We start from the raw sequence: 15,447 nt of genomic DNA on the forward strand, positions 1-15,447 counted from the left end.
TTGGATCCATGAGGCCCAACACTTGAGACTTCGCGCAGTTCGCACACACAAACAAATAAAAAAAGATGCGAGAGGATATCGTGCGCGTCGCAGGCACGCAACCTTTGACATGGTCTGAAACCATTCAACCTTTTCATCATCAAAGCGAATCGTACCCGTCGCCAAATTCTCTCTACACTCTCTTCTGATTTTTCTTCTTCCGCCTCCGTCACGGTGGTCGAAAGTCGAAACCCTAATCTCTAAATGCAATTCCGATCCCGAAATTCGCCTGCTACCTCGATCTCCTGTTTGGGGGCCTTTATTCTCTGATATTTCATGACTCACTTTGTGGCAGGACTTTAGTGTTCTCCTCTTTCGTCTCCCCATGGAGGGCTCTGCGGTTGAGGATCTCGGAGCACCGGAGTCATGGGAGGTCGCGAATTTGGACGAGGCCATGAGCCGATTGATGCTCCCCTCTTCGTCTCCTACGAAGAATTCCAAATCATTGGATAACTCTTTTGACGATGCTGCTCCAGCTTCTCATTTTTCATCCGCTTCATTTCCCTCTCTTCCCTCCTCGGTTTCTTCTACCATCGAGAGGGTTCCCGAGGATGTTGTCAATCAGGTTGATCAGTTCCTTCTCGAGGCTTTGCATAACCCTCGGGAGCGTCTATCAAGTAAGTCGTTTATTTAGCTTTCCTGTATTATGGATTGCTTTCGGTGAAAAGTTGCAGGATACGGCCATCTCGAATTTTGTGGAAAATCAATACTGTGGAACCTATGCTTAGAAAGAAAAATAGAATGTGTTTTAGTGTCAAAGACCAACTATGACAAGTTAAATTAGGAATCTAAAATGGTTTCAAGCCACATATAGAATTAAGTAATTTAATGTCAGAAAATCTATGGCCAGGTAGCTGCTTCATTGAGCTGGAATATCTTGGGTGCTTTGATAAAAGGGATAGATTTTGTGGCTTAATGCACTATAAGCTTTCATCTGGGGTGACAATGAGCAGAAAGACAAGGGGGCTATTTAAAGGAAAATGGTTTTGGGAAAGGCTCTTAGATTTAGATGAATTTCATTCCTCTGGTTGGTCTGCGCTTTCCAATTCCATTTATAATTATACTCCATCTCTATCAAATCAAAGTGGAGTCAGTTTTGTTACTCATAATTTATGGGCACTGTTTATATTGTTGAAAACATGGTGTTTACGATTTATACCCCTTGACGGATGATATTGAATATTTATCATTGCTTTAGTTTTGCGCATGGAGCAAGATGTTGAGAAATTTATCCGGGATCCTGCTCGACAACAACTAGAGTTCCAGCAGTTGCCTACTTCATATTTACGGCTAGCTGCCCATCGGGTTGCCCAACATTATTCACTGCAGTCCATGGTTCTATTGGACAATGGTTTACCTGATGGATCTGGTTCCAAAATTATTGTTAGTAAGACTTCTGAATGCCGTCTTCCAGCTATCCGCCTTGCAGATATTCCCGTAAATCTTCCAACGGAGGAAAATAGTACCATGAAGGTTGCTATCAAACAGAGGCCACAGAAACGGTCTCAAGTAGCTAAAGATGCCAGTGCCAATTCATCGAAAACAAGTGGCTCCAAAAGTGTGGAAGAAAGGAAGGAGGAGTATAATAAAGCTCGTGCTCGCATATTCAATTGCAGCAGTAATTCAGGTAGTCATGCAGGTGTGAAAGTAGATGCCGATCCTAGACTACAGGATAGTTATCGTGGTTCCTTGGGTGCTGCAAAGGTTGAGGAGAAGATGATTTCAGGAGTTCCTGATGCAAATTTTAGTAGGGGCTTGATTGACTGTTCTACGAGTAGCAGTAGAATAAGTAGAAGTAGGACTGACAAGGAGCTTCCTATAAGGCAGGTGCACAAACCAAATAGTAGGGTAGCCATTTTTAGAGATCGTGAGATCGATATCAAGGATCCTGATTATGACAGGAGCTATGATAGGTACGGAATGCAATCATTTTTTTCTTGGCCTGATCTTAATTTTTTTCAATTGTCTGCTTCTTTTGGTAGGAGATGGATGACCAGGTTTTTGAATAGATCTAAAGCTTCCCATTTATTCTCTCTTGACCTCTTTACCGTGTTTCTTTTGAGATAAACAATTTGAATTAAATACATTTTATTATTAATTGGTGACAGTTAGGGTTCTCTAAATTTTTTTTGAGGATTAATCGTGTGCAAACATTTATTACAGAACATAACTTTTTATGATACACAAAGTAAGGTATTTTCAAGTCATGAATCAACTGCTAGACGATGAAGTAACAAGCTGTTAATTGACAAGCGTGACTTTCCTATTTAGAAATTTTAACATCAGAGGTGCATCCTGACTTTTATTGTTGGGATAGTAATTTAGCCAAATTTCTGGTTGTAAAATCCTTCTTCAGGTATATGCAGAGATTCGACCCTGGGTTTGGCTTCAGTGGCGGCCCATACACCGTGCAGCCCATGTATGCTCCTGCAGTGAACTACAACACTGAATTTCCACAACTTGGCTCTGCTCATAGACAGGCTGTTTCAGAATGTCAGCCTAGACCACTCTCTTCCCACGTACCTGGGCCATGGAATGCCCAATCATCTCCTGCAGGTTTGGGGTATGGTCATCGAGAAGCAATGGTTAGACCTTTTAATCCAAATGTCGATGCGCATTCATCTTCTGGTGTATATCTGCATTCCTCTCAGTATCCCGGTCAGCAGTCTGGAATGCATTTTATCCATCCTCATGAACAAACTTATCAACCTTTTACACAGGTTTGGACTTTTCATCTGTTTTATTGAATTTGAATTTTTGGTGCAACAAACTTTTTATTCCAAAGCTCTTCTCTTTCTTGGATATTTGTGCTGGTGATATTTCATCAGTAGCTATCCTACCGCTTGTAAGTGACCACCCCACTGGACGTATAACTCTACGAATCTTCTTGCAAGTGATTGCAGTTATAAGTCTAAAAAGGGCAGTTTGTCTTTAAGTACGCACAAAAGGAAACTAAAGAGAAACTTAGTCGAGCAAAGTTTCCTTTTGTGCGTACTTAAAGACAATGTAGCAGAGTGTGTTCTTTTTCACTCACACACCATTTTGATCCTGATCTTATGATTTTGCAGCAATACCAACAGCAACCAGATGCAGGTTTTGGTTTAGCACGGCCCCGGTGAGGGGCATGGGCCATGCCTGCTCCCTGCCATCTGGTAGTTAAAATATATCGTGGGCTTTTCAGTGCACATTTATTTACTTGAAATGGCAGGGGGCAGGCATAAAGAACTGATGTGGGCATAGAAGAAGGATTTACATTTTCTGGGACTTGATATGCTTCTTCCCACCATCAGTTTCCTGGGAGCTTCTTGCATCTCTTATGGTTGATGAAGAAACTCATTGCTTTGGAATTTGCGCTAGTAGGCTGAGCTGTTCAGGTTGCTCTTGCCACTGATAATGATGAAAAGTTAAATAGAAGAATCAACAATCTGCTGGGAATGTTCCTGCAAGATCTTGGACGAAGGTATGGGATTCTTTTAACGTTATATTAACTACCACCCTGCCTACCCAACCCGCTCACTCTCTCTAAGTTGAACTTAAAAGAAACGTGATAAAATGAGAACGGGGGTAAAAAAAGTGTCATTCTGTAATATTTGTTGGCTTTTTGTCTGTGCATATAGTTGTAAGCATTAACAAAGAATTGTCATTTTCTCTGGTTCTGTAGTTGTTCTAACTTTCTAAGGTTACAGTCAATGGAAGGTGAGATTATTGTTGAAAGGATGTTGGAGGCTGTTGATTCTGAACTAGGGGATTTCTTCATTTCATGTTTGGTCTCCACAATCCTGCACTTTGCACTGTCGTACGTGACTTTTAGATGACCATCTGTTCGTGTTTTTGATAGTCCTAAATGGATATTCCGTAAGCTATATGACATGGAAAATTCTGTTGGTCTCTAATTTTTAATGATTTTCTTCTATGGCATAGCCATCCTGGCCTATCATCATCATATCTCTAGACCAGGAATCATTTGCATTTTTCCTGAGATTTCTTTTGTGTCATGGATGATTGGTTTAATATCTTGTTGAGTGTTCATGACTGGTTTAATATCTTCTTGGAGTATTCTTTTGTTTGGCTTCTCATCTACCATGAGGTTTTGTTCCAGTTCTTCAGTTATTTTGTCGACATTTTCAGCATACGGGAGGATATGGTTTTTCGTCATTGCAAAACTAGAGCTGTGCTTGTAAGAATGCCAAAAATTTGGTGAAATGGAATGTCATGGAAGAAAGATCAGTCACACAACCCAGAGAAGATCAAACATGGGAAAAATGTTCGGATCAAGTGACATCCGTTGCTGCAGCTCGAGTACCAGTTGGAAATCTCAGAATTTCGTCAACATCGATTTCTCGTTTTTGCTCTGAACTCTACCAAATCCTGTAAGTGCTCCGATTAGTTTTGATTTCATTTTAATGATGCTACCACCAGGGAAGATCCTTAAAATTAACAACACTTGATGCCTTCTTGTTGCAAGGACAAAGAAGGATTCGTGGGACGGAAAGCGTGTTTCATTTCCTGATCATCTTTAGCAGTTCGAGCAAATCTGGGAATCAGCTACACATGGGATCGAGTGACAATTTCACCCTTGATGGGCAGGTATGAAATCTTTAGAAACGCAGCCTCTGTCTGCGTCGAGCTTTGATGAAAAATGGAGGGTGCTCTTCAAGTTCGTACTTTGAATGTAAGTTGAGGTATATGCCTCAACCAGCTTACGGCATACACCATATCTTCAGCTTCTCTTAGCCTGAAGAATCTCGGTATTATTACTTCAACACCTTTCTATATTTTGTTTAATATAATTTTAGACTGATTGTATATGATGAATGTTAATTATAGGTTTTGAACATTGTTGTGGAGAAGAAGTTGAGACTGTTTGGAAGTTCTCTTCAATTTTCTTTCTGATTTTTTGAAAAGATCATTGAAATTTTGTTTATTCAAGTGCTTTTCCCTTGGTTTGGCCCACACCCCACTTGTTGAACATCCAAAAAAAGGCTCCAAATGTGGCAGTTTTTAAGCTTCAAATAGGGTATTAGTTAGTCATCTTAGTGTCAAAACAATGTGACAAAGGAAAGTCGATAATAAATATTTCCCCTTTTAAGAATTCTTTATGAAACTGGAACTCCTTGGATTGAAAAGATAGAAAATCAAATTGAAAAGATGGAAAATCAATAGAACTGAGTATGTTCTTTGGAGTTTGAACCCATAAATAGAATGAAATGAAATAATGGTGAGGGGTCAAGGTTGGCCACTGAGACGACGGGGGATAAGCTTCATTGTCGAGAGGGAAACAGCCCGGATCACTAATTAAGGCTTCTAAATAATCGCTTAGTGATAAAAGAGGTAAGGGTGTAGAGACGGTGTAGAGACAACCAGGGTTCAACCGGGATTCCAGAAGAAATGAAACAAAAGATACGTAAGAACTATGGGATTTATCTAGGCAGGAGATGTTATTCATAAAGAATTCTCCCAAATTTTCCTTACATTTAGTTTTTATAATAATAATTATTATTAAGTAAAGGGTTTAGGATGAAAATATACTTGTTTTATCTTTTAAATTAGACTCCATTTTCTTTTCACTGAAAATATAGTAATATAATTGTGAAAATTGAGGCTTCAAAATGGAAATTATCTTAGATTTTTTTATTTTTATAATGAGGACCTCATCCTTCCTTCTTATCAATTAAATTATCACAATTGTTTTATATTTGAGGAAAATATATATATATATATATATTGGACACTATATTTAAAAAGATAAAAGAATTAAAAAAATGTAAAAATTTTATCCATTCTATTTATATAATGTGAAAAAAAATTGATTTAGAAATATTATTTCAAAAGATAATAGATTCAAATATATGCTAAATGGAGCATATATTCAGCATAACTTGAAAAGTAACTATTTTATTTTTTAATTTGAATTTTTCACTATTGAAAAAATCTAACATCTAATTTGTTAGGCTATGGTTTTAACCATTTGCTTATTATAAAATTTCATTGATTAGAGAAATTAACCTTTTAATTGAAATTATTTTAAAATTTGAAAATATAAAATAAGAGACTATATCTATATATATTGAAACAAATAAAGCAACCTAATAAAAGAACTAATAAATCAAAGAGGAGATCAAAATATAGTGGAAAAAATAGATAATTAAATATGCATTAATTTTATTAATTTTTTGGGGGGAGAGGATTCGAACCCTAATATTTAAATATACTTATTATCTGCACTATAAATACTGAAATCCGAATCCTGACAATCCACGGCAACCCATCGTATTACATTCATTCGTTTTCTCTCTTCTTCGTTAGTTTCCCGCCAAAGTTTAGAGTTGGGGACTTCCACAGGGGAACTATTATCCCTAGTGATTCTATGCAACCGGAATTCCTTTGTTTGTCTGCGATCTTCGTTTTGATGCATTTTCTCTCCATTTCTTCTCTTGCTGCGATCGAAATCGATCGGGGAAATCCACCGTCGTACCAATCGCGCCAAATTTCGTTCCTCGAATTTCTTTCTTGTGCTACAGCTTTCCGATGCCAAAAGCCTAATTCCTTGAGATTTGGCATTTCGATTATCTGCTTTTTTTTTCTCCTTTCTAATGCCTCTATTGCTGCCAGGAGTTTAGAGTTTTGGTCCTTTGTCTTATCCTGGAGCGCTCTGCAGCGGAGGATCTAGAAGGTCCCGAGTCAGGGAGGTCGCTGAGATGGAGGAGGCCTTGAAACGATGAACTGGCCTCCGCTTCTACCAATCAAAATTCTAATGCCTTGGAGCATTCCGTTGGCGGTTCTGCTCGCTCAGATCGTTCGGTTCCTGCTGAACTGTCCGAGGATTCTATCACTCAGGTTGGTCGGTTCCTCCTTCGCGAGGACTTTCAGAATCCTAGAGGATGTAATTTATTATTAATTTCAAGTCGTAGCTGTCTGTTATACTTGTCCGAATCATTCCACTTAACATCATGTCATTTGTGCGGTATTTGTTTCTGTTGGTGCTGATTTCTTGAAATAATTCTCTAATAGCGTTTTCTAAGGCAGATAGAATAAAATCGCTTATGATGTTGTAAGTTGCATTTTCTTTTATACATTTACTGATGGCTACATTGAGTGCACAGAGGTTGTAGTATAGGTAGTTTTTAAACTTGATTTTTTAGAAGAATCCTCTAATCGTTCTTTTGAACAAGGCAGATAGAATAAAATTGCTGATTGAGTCGTAGGTTTTCTTTCCTTTCCTTTTATTTTCTATATGCATTTATGTTTAAGTTGAGTTCTCAGAGGCGATGTTCAAAATAGTTTTTCCTCTGATTTCTGGAATAACACTCCTAACATTTTCTGTACAAGGTAGATAAAATAAATAGCTGACTGTATCGTAGGTTTCATTTTCTACATGCATTTATGTCTAATTGAGTTCTCAGAGGTGGTGTTCTAAGTAGCTTTTCCATACGATTTCTGGAAATAACTGTCTAATAACATTTTCTGTGCAAAGTAGATAGAATAAATTGTTGACTGTATCATAGGCTTTCTTTCCTTTCCTATATGCATACATGTATACATTAAGTTCCCAGTGACGGTGATCTAAGTAGTTTTTTCCGTTTGATTCTCCGAAGACGTATTTTCTATTAACATATTTGGTACGACACAAATTGAAGAAAATTGGCGACTAAATATCATTGGTTTCCTTTCCTTTTCTATATGCATTAATGTCTACGATGAGCTCACAGAGGCGATGTTCTTAGTAGTTTTTCCATTTGCTGGACGTTTTAATATGTTATGCTGATACCTTCGATGATTCAATTCTTTTCATTAGTAAGTTGGAGACTCCTTGCATTATCTATTATAGCTTGTTGTATTCTTAATATGTTTGCTGTGCTTTGTTGGTTTATTAATTAGCTAGTGTTGTTTGGTTGGTTAATTCGATGGAAAAGGCATGGTAAATAGATTTTTAAGCCCTTGCTACATAACTTGTGAGTCCCGCGTGCTTTGTTGCGAGCTAATAGTACTGAGTTTCCACAGTATGTAGGTCGCCCATGGTTTACGCGATTGGCGCGGCATATAAAGGTATGGTGGTTTAGAGAGTTATTTGGCCTTATAGTGCAAGCGTTGGTGCAACACTCCAATCACGCATATTTGTGAATTCCTCTCCTTTTGTTCATCAGCCCCTTTCTCAGGTAATAAACCCTTCCTTCTGCATAACTTATTTTGCCATCTCCCTTTATTTCCGTTTTAGATTACAAGAATGATTGAGAAACGCAACAGATAAGAGCTCTCCTTTCCTTTTGCCTCCTATGATGTTGAGATGTTATTCTCTCTCTATCTCCTCCGTAAAAGAATACAAAAGCATATGATATTAGGTAACCAACTCGTTTATTATTTTCATGCTGCTCTCATCTCGAGTAATATAGTATTGTATAATGCACGGTTATAACACAGTCGTTTGGCATGTAATTGTAAGGTCCAGTGTTTAATAATGAATCGACGAAGGTGGTAAGGGGAGTCATTTGCTTGACTTTGCTGCTGCTAATGGCTTTCGCAGGCACCAATTTTGTTTTGACATCCACATCGTAAGATACGAATTCCTTCTCTTTGTTTTTACCTGTACACATTTTCATTTTCTTAGGGTTTAAAAGATTAGATTGCAAAATTAAATTGTGGGTAAATGAGGTATTCTGTGATAAATTTTATGCTGTTTCTTTCTTTTTTTCAAATCTCTTAAACTTATTGTTGTATTTAAAATCCTGAAAATTAAAACCAAGTTTCAAAATTTCAAATTTCTTCATGAAATTCGAACTCTTATCTTGTCTCTAAATTCCTACGAAAATTTTAGAGAAAAATAGATTGAAATATACATTAAATGATTTGGGGAAGGTTAAAATCTTGGGATAAGCAAAATAAAAGAATGAGAAACCTAATTCAGAAGGGAAATCATATTCTTGGACATATGTACCCTTAAATTCGAAAGTTTTTTCTGGGCAGGCTCTGACTCTGACTTTGAGATTAGTGACTTTGAGATTAGAACACACATACGTGGGGAAATATTTTCCCGTAGCCTTGAATAAATTGACAATAACCTTATTTGGTTTATCTTTGATTCAGGCGTCCACCTTCAGTTTTCGGTCTATGCTTGAAAATGATTGATAGAATGCCTTGAAATATTTGTAAGCTGTGTCTATATCTTCTTTCCCGCAAATTTCTCTTATGCTGCAATAACATATATGCACAAAGAATGATCATGAACACATTTTCACATATAATACCAAAACTATTTGCAAAAAATTCAATTCAATATTTTTAAAAATTCACAAAGATATAGCATGGAATTGAAAGTTTAATGCTATGTATTTTATATTCCATCTTAAAATCACTCGGTATCTTAGTCAAACATTCACAAAAGAAAGGTTTCTACATGCTATGTATTTTATATTCCATTTTGAAGGCCAATTTTATGATGGCCGTTTTCTTTTTTTCTTTTTTTCCAGACTAAATGTGTACCCACTTGCCACATTGAAAATTGGATTTATTTATTTCATAATAATTCAAAATTAGATTCAGACCTTAATGAATGGGAGCGCTATAATATATAACATACACAGTCAAGAGGGGGAATACCTGTGCATGGAGAGTTGAGGGATACCACAATCCACTGTACGGATGCCAACTCCAGAAGCAAGTATTGGACCGATGGTAGACCCACAACCCATATCATTTCTCACAACAAAATCCTACCATCACAACGGGCAGCAACCGTGAATATTCCAATTTAAAAAGTCAATAAACGGTTACCACTCATAACCAATGCCCTATAATAATTAAACAATGGGTAAAGAGTAAGAAGCTAAAAAATATTGTTTCAAGGCAGGCACATACCTGCGTTGGTAGGTTATGAATTCGGCCTAATTCTCTGAAAAGAAAAGCTGTGACTCCGCTTGTAGCATAGCGCTGGTTGGCATTGTGCTTTATGACAAGTCCCTTTTGCATTTCTGGTCTATGGTGTTCTTCATGCTTATCCATGAAATTTGGATGAACTCCGTGGGCCATGTCCGCAGACACTATTAAGAAATATAATACATAAGTAGCAATCTTTAATTTAACCGTGGCTATTCACGACGGTCCAGTAAGTAAAATTTTCATTGAAATGCAAAGCATTCAAAATTAAACCACCATAGTAATTGATCCTTCTTTACTTCGAATTGAAACGTACCAAGAAATGATTGTCTAAAAGCACGCTCAAAAACACCTTCACCAACATGTCCTTGAGCGATGTCGCTGGCTATGCGCCTCATGGCCTGAAACATGGTGGGTGCACCAGCTCCCTGAATTGAACCTGAACCCACCTAAACAGGAAAAGTTAACGACTATAAATATGAAATGGCGGTCATGAAATGATTGTATACTAGGACGAGTTAAATCAAAGACAAACGCAAGAGAATATTAATACGAATAAAAGAGAAAATTCATCAATGACCTTCCAAATATCATTTAAATAACTGAAGGATCTTGTTTCGGCAGACATCCTTGGAGTGAATATACATATATATTAGTAAGAAACAGAAGTTTCATTTATGAAAGAAAAACTCGACCATACAAAAAACAACCCTCAAAAGAGGACGTGAAGGAAAGCTCAAAACTAACTAAAAAAGAGGCTCAAATCCACAGAAATCAAACCAACATCATCCTTGGCGTGAATATAGGCTACATGGAAAAAAATGAACATAGCTTTGAGGTATGGAATAAGGTTATGGTGTGGGGTGGTAAGAAGTAAAAAAATGGAAGTTGGAAGTTTTATATTAGAAGCCTATAGTTTTCCCGCATTTTATCGACGTACGAAATAGAAGATGCTGAGAGGAGATATGGAGAAAGGTCTATATTTTATATCCTTGCCATATGGTTCAACCAATAATCATCACTGCCTCCTGTATAATTCTTCCAATTTTTCACAAAACCTAATTTGAGATCCTACGTTGATTGGAGAGGAAAACGAAACATTCCTTATAAGGGCGTGAAAACCTCTCCCTAGCAGCCACATTTTAAAATCGCGAGGTTGATGACAATACGTAACGGGCCAAAGCGAACAATATTTGTTAGCGGTGGGCTTAGGCTGTTACAAATGGTATCAGAGCCCGACACCGGGTGGTGTGCCAGCGAGGGCGCTGGGTCCCAAGGGGATGGATTGTGAGATCTCACATTAGTTGGAGAGAGAAACGAATCATTCCTTAAAAAGGTGTGGAAACCTCTCCCTAGAAGACACGTTTTAAAACTATGAGGCTGATATCTGCTAGCGGTAAGATTGGGCTGTTACATCTAAAGACTAAATGCTCATGGAATTAAAATGATAGGGAAACTTCTGATCTCTCAAGTGGTCATGTGCTTAGCCTCTATAATTCATCTCTTTCTCTAGAAAATCCACTTCTACTCTCTTTTCTGATGGCTGAAGGAAACAGAAATAAAATTCATATCTGGTGATCAGAGGAGCCTAAAAAAACTTCAGTTTTTGCTTAGTGGGCAGTACTATCTTATCACCAATGGGCGTGACCAAATTGAAAAGATTTAGCCGGGGGACCAAATATACTAGGATTTTTTTACCAATCCATGAGATGCGCAACTTTCAGTATACATATCATTCACAAAGTACACAAGAAAAATCTTACCTCTTCATTATCAAATAAAGCAACCATTCGAACTGCCTGTTCACCTTTTAAGTCACCATGAGATCCACAAGAATCAATAAGAGCTCTGAATGCACAATAGCTTGATGCGAGGTTATCTAATCTTCCTGAGAGAATAAACTCCTCATTTCCGCCTCCAAGACAGCTAGGTTGGGTATCACACACGTTCAACTCAAAGCTCACTATATCATCAGCTGCACAACAGAGCTCTTCTGATATGACCTGTCAATCAAGTTAAAGCACTGACTCCTAGATAATTTATAGTTTAACTACAACTTCAGTAACATAAGGCGTTCAAATTCCCAACCAATCAATAAATTACTACTCTCAAAATTTTAGTTCAACAATAATGTATGTTTGTGCAAATTTTTCCAAAAAAATTGGAATTTGAAAATAAGAAAAAATTATTTATAAAACTATAAAAACCATCACATGCATGTTGGTTTAAGAGACTTAAAAAAAAAATCATTATTTTATTTAATACCATAGAAAATTTTAGTGCTTATGTCCATAGGACACGAATTTGATTAAGATCACTGAGTGCAGCATGAATGACTTTCCTTCTTTCTTTGGATTGTTTATCATGGTCTATGGATAGTTTGGGTATTACAAGTTCCGTGCCCATCCTAAGTCAGTTCCTCATAAGCAACTGCAGCTCATTGAGTGTGCGGTGGAGAGGAGGGAGTGGAAGTAAGTGTCCCAAGTAACTGCTTTGCCACATGATCTTAGATTCTCGAGAAAAGATGTCCTAGACAATACCCTCCCCCTTTTCTCTCTACAAATTAAAAAATACTTAATAGTTGTTAAAGTTCTAGAAAACAATACCTGTTTCAGAAGTGGATGTAGGGCATCCTTCAATAACGGATCATTGCCTTCATTTTTCGACTCCATTGAATTGTCTTCCATCTTCATTGCCATCAACGGAATAAGATGAGTTTCTAAGTTTGGCTTAAACCCATCCTGGTTCACTGTGCTGAAGAAACCAAGATCACCATGACAAGAAGAAAAGGGAATAGTAAAACATTTTGAATATGTTAAAAATATCATGTATAATATAATAAAAGAATATTAACAATATGCTTAAAAGAGTCATCACCAAACCTATACAATATGTTGGAAATCTAAAAATCCAAAAAAATCTAAGGATTATATAGGCTTTTTTCCTTCTTCTTGTAATATATGAAACCCTGCCCTTACAGCGACCAATAGGATGTAATCAATAACTTTAGTTAATCAAAAGCAGGCAACCCACAAAATAACGACCCTTATTAGAAAACAGCACCAATGAACTACACCATCGCCCTCGTTTACCATAGGATAAGATTATATTTTGGCTCCAAGTGGTGCAGGCTTAGTCCTTTGGACCTTTTGAATAAGTTCCACATGAGTTGGCAATCCTTTTTGTAATTTCTTAATATCTATAAACTTGTTCCTTTCTTTAAATTTCCCCAAAATAAGTAACTTGAGAAGCAGGTCAACCATGAACGAAAAGATAATAATGGGGCACAAACCGGTCAAGATGAATTGCCAAGGTTGGAATTCGCAAAAGAGGCCTTCTTACTTTGACAAGTTTGTGCAAATATGAACCATCACTGCCTCTTACTATAACTCTTCCAGCAACACTCAAATCTCTATCAAACCAAGTATGCCACAAACCACCCCCATATGTCTGCACATTGACCATTAGACAATTACACTTGTTTGATGAAGACTTGGGCTTTAATTTTAGGCATGGGCTATCTGTGTGAGCAGCAATAACATGAAATCCATTACCAGGAACATACCTGTAAAACAGAAAAAATTTCATCGATCAAACTAAGCTAATTCAAAGTAAAACAGTCAGACATCGTAGGGAGAAAAAGAAGAAAGAAAAATAATTCAAACATGTAGCTACGGTGAAAAAAAATCGTCAAAATGCAATAAAACTCAGGAAATAGTTCTTGCATGGTTACACGGATGACTACAACTGCAAATTGATACGAGTAGACAATATCAAAATCTTGCAAATCAAGCAGCCGACTAGACATTTCTTCGGTAGTTTCCTAAGCCACGTAATTTAAATAACAAATAACCAGAATCGTTTGCAGATCTAAAAGTTAGAAGTAATAACTCACTTTTCTCCAATGGAAAAGGCAACCAAACAAGACATATTTCGTGTAAAGAAATAGCGTCCTCCAGGCTTTAAGTTCCAGTCTTCATCCTCGTTTAGCAAATGAAAACCAGCAGCAACTAATTGCCGTTTCGCTTCAGCTGCGGGAAAAAAAATACGATAAAGAATAATGAGGTATCAGTATTACAAATTCTATCACCAAATGTCGAATCAGAAGTATATAAGAGTCCGCCATCAAGAATTCCAAAAATCGACCTCCAAGATGAGAAGTGAATAACAATAAACGAACGCGTCAATTCAAAACAATTTAACGATAAAAATCCAAATCACTCTTCGNAAAAAAAAAAAAAAAAAAAAAAAAAAAAAAAAAAAAAAAAAAAAAAAAAAAAAAAAAAAAAAAAAAAAAAAAAAAAAAGCATAGCGATAAAGGATGATACGCATACAATAGATATGCAATACCTGTCGCATGAAACTGAGTCCAGGACTCGTTGAGATAGTCAAGAAGGTCTCCGACAATGCTCGAACTCGATCCTATCTCCGAAGAAGAACTCTAAATCACATATAATCAGACGAGAAAGCAACATAGTCAAATACACGAACACATTACATGATTTTACATTCCAAATGAAAAAGAAAAACGTAGATGAACCTAAATCACATACAATCAGACGAGAAAGCAACATAGTCAACTATACGAACACATTACATGATTTTACATTCCAAATGAAAAAGAAAAACAGAGATGAACCTGAGGAGTCGAATCGGAAACGGAGCAGAGAGGTCGATGAGTGAAGAATTTACGGGGAGAAATGCGAGAGAAGTGAGGGAATCTTGAGAAGACCGAAGGCGATTTGAGAGGAGGAGTGAAGTGGAGGAGCTGCACTTGCAGGCGAGATATTGCCGCCATTTCTTTGCCCGATTTTTCACCGGCATCTGATAGATTGTTATAAAGGGATATTTGAATTAGGTATATTGCTACTCGGCCCCAATACTTTTAGATATTTCACAATTCTCCCTTTCACAGTTATTCTTTTTTTTCCATAGATTTTTAGATATTTAATAGTCTCATTTATTTTACCATATTTAATACGAAACCAATCCATCTTTGTAATATATCTACCTAATTTGAATCACGAGTTTATAAACAAGTTTTTTTTCTCTTGATTTGTTTGTGAATATGAACATATATATATGTTGGATGATGAAAGTCCCAATTGGAGTGAGGACTCTTGGGAAGCCCAAAACATAGTCAGAATTGCTTACGGTCAAAGTGGACAATATTCCCTATTGGAGTGAGGACTCTTGGAAGCCCAAAACATAGTCAGAAGTGCTTACAGTCAAAGTGGACAATATCATACTATTGTAAAAAGTTCATGTTTGTCTAACATGGTATTAGAGCTATGCCCTAAACTTAGTCGTGCCAATAGATTGGTAAATCTTCAAATGTCGAACAAAGGACTCCAAAAGAAAGAGGAGTTGAGCCTCGATTAAGGGGAGGCGTACTTTGTTCGAGGAGAGGTGTTGGTGTATATTTTAGAAAAGCTTATCATTCTTCGTTAAAGCGTATACCTTTGACATTTTGGATCGGGTCCTTATGACGCGTACAATTAAAGAAGGGAATGGTTCATTCTCAATTCATTTATTTTG

At 37.0% G+C, this 15,447-nt stretch overlaps 2 protein-coding genes across 6 annotated transcripts; one reads left to right on the forward strand and one right to left on the reverse strand.

Annotated features, from left to right (window-relative positions):
- The first annotated feature begins 90 nt into the window (after positions 1–90).
- LOC111788598 (R3H domain-containing protein 2-like) lies at positions 91–8,382 on the forward strand. 4 transcript variants are annotated; one of them, XM_023669000.1, is made up of 8 exons: positions 91–656; positions 1,238–1,952; positions 2,396–2,759; positions 3,108–3,499; positions 4,168–4,409; positions 4,505–4,787; positions 6,652–6,876; positions 8,041–8,382. In XM_023669000.1, the coding sequence occupies exons 1-4, from the start codon at positions 365–367 to the stop codon at positions 3,156–3,158; spliced, it is 1,422 nt and encodes a 473-aa protein (XP_023524768.1). In that variant the 5' UTR covers positions 91–364; the 3' UTR covers positions 3,159–3,499; positions 4,168–4,409; positions 4,505–4,787; positions 6,652–6,876; positions 8,041–8,382. The 4 variants fall into 4 exon arrangements, with proteins under 4 accessions (XP_023524768.1, XP_023524778.1, XP_023524786.1 ...); XM_023669010.1 differs by lacking the exons at positions 6,652–6,876; positions 8,041–8,382 and adding an exon at positions 4,867–4,963; XM_023669018.1 differs by lacking the exons at positions 6,652–6,876; positions 8,041–8,382 and having other exon boundaries at positions 4,139–4,409; positions 4,505–4,963.
- LOC111788587 (probable aspartyl aminopeptidase) lies at positions 8,375–14,758 on the reverse strand. Of its 2 annotated transcripts, XM_023668982.1 has the most exons (11): positions 14,549–14,758; positions 14,260–14,350; positions 13,805–13,940; positions 13,202–13,474; positions 12,516–12,663; positions 11,673–11,912; positions 10,226–10,358; positions 9,892–10,073; positions 9,634–9,746; positions 9,096–9,225; positions 8,375–8,620 (listed from the first exon to the last, which is right to left on the reverse strand). In XM_023668982.1, exons 1-10 carry the CDS (start codon positions 14,705–14,707, stop codon positions 9,117–9,119), a joined length of 1,584 nt encoding a protein of 527 aa, XP_023524750.1. In that variant the 5' UTR covers positions 14,708–14,758; the 3' UTR covers positions 8,375–8,620; positions 9,096–9,116. The 2 variants fall into 2 exon arrangements, with proteins under 2 accessions (XP_023524750.1, XP_023524741.1); XM_023668973.1 differs by lacking the exon at positions 8,375–8,620 and having other exon boundaries at positions 9,094–9,225.
- Positions 14,759–15,447: the final 689 nt, after the last annotated feature.

The sequence above is a fragment of the Cucurbita pepo genome, chromosome LG01 (assembly GCF_002806865.2).
Source record: "Cucurbita pepo subsp. pepo cultivar mu-cu-16 chromosome LG01, ASM280686v2, whole genome shotgun sequence".
NCBI lineage: Eukaryota > Viridiplantae > Streptophyta > Magnoliopsida > Cucurbitales > Cucurbitaceae > Cucurbita > Cucurbita pepo.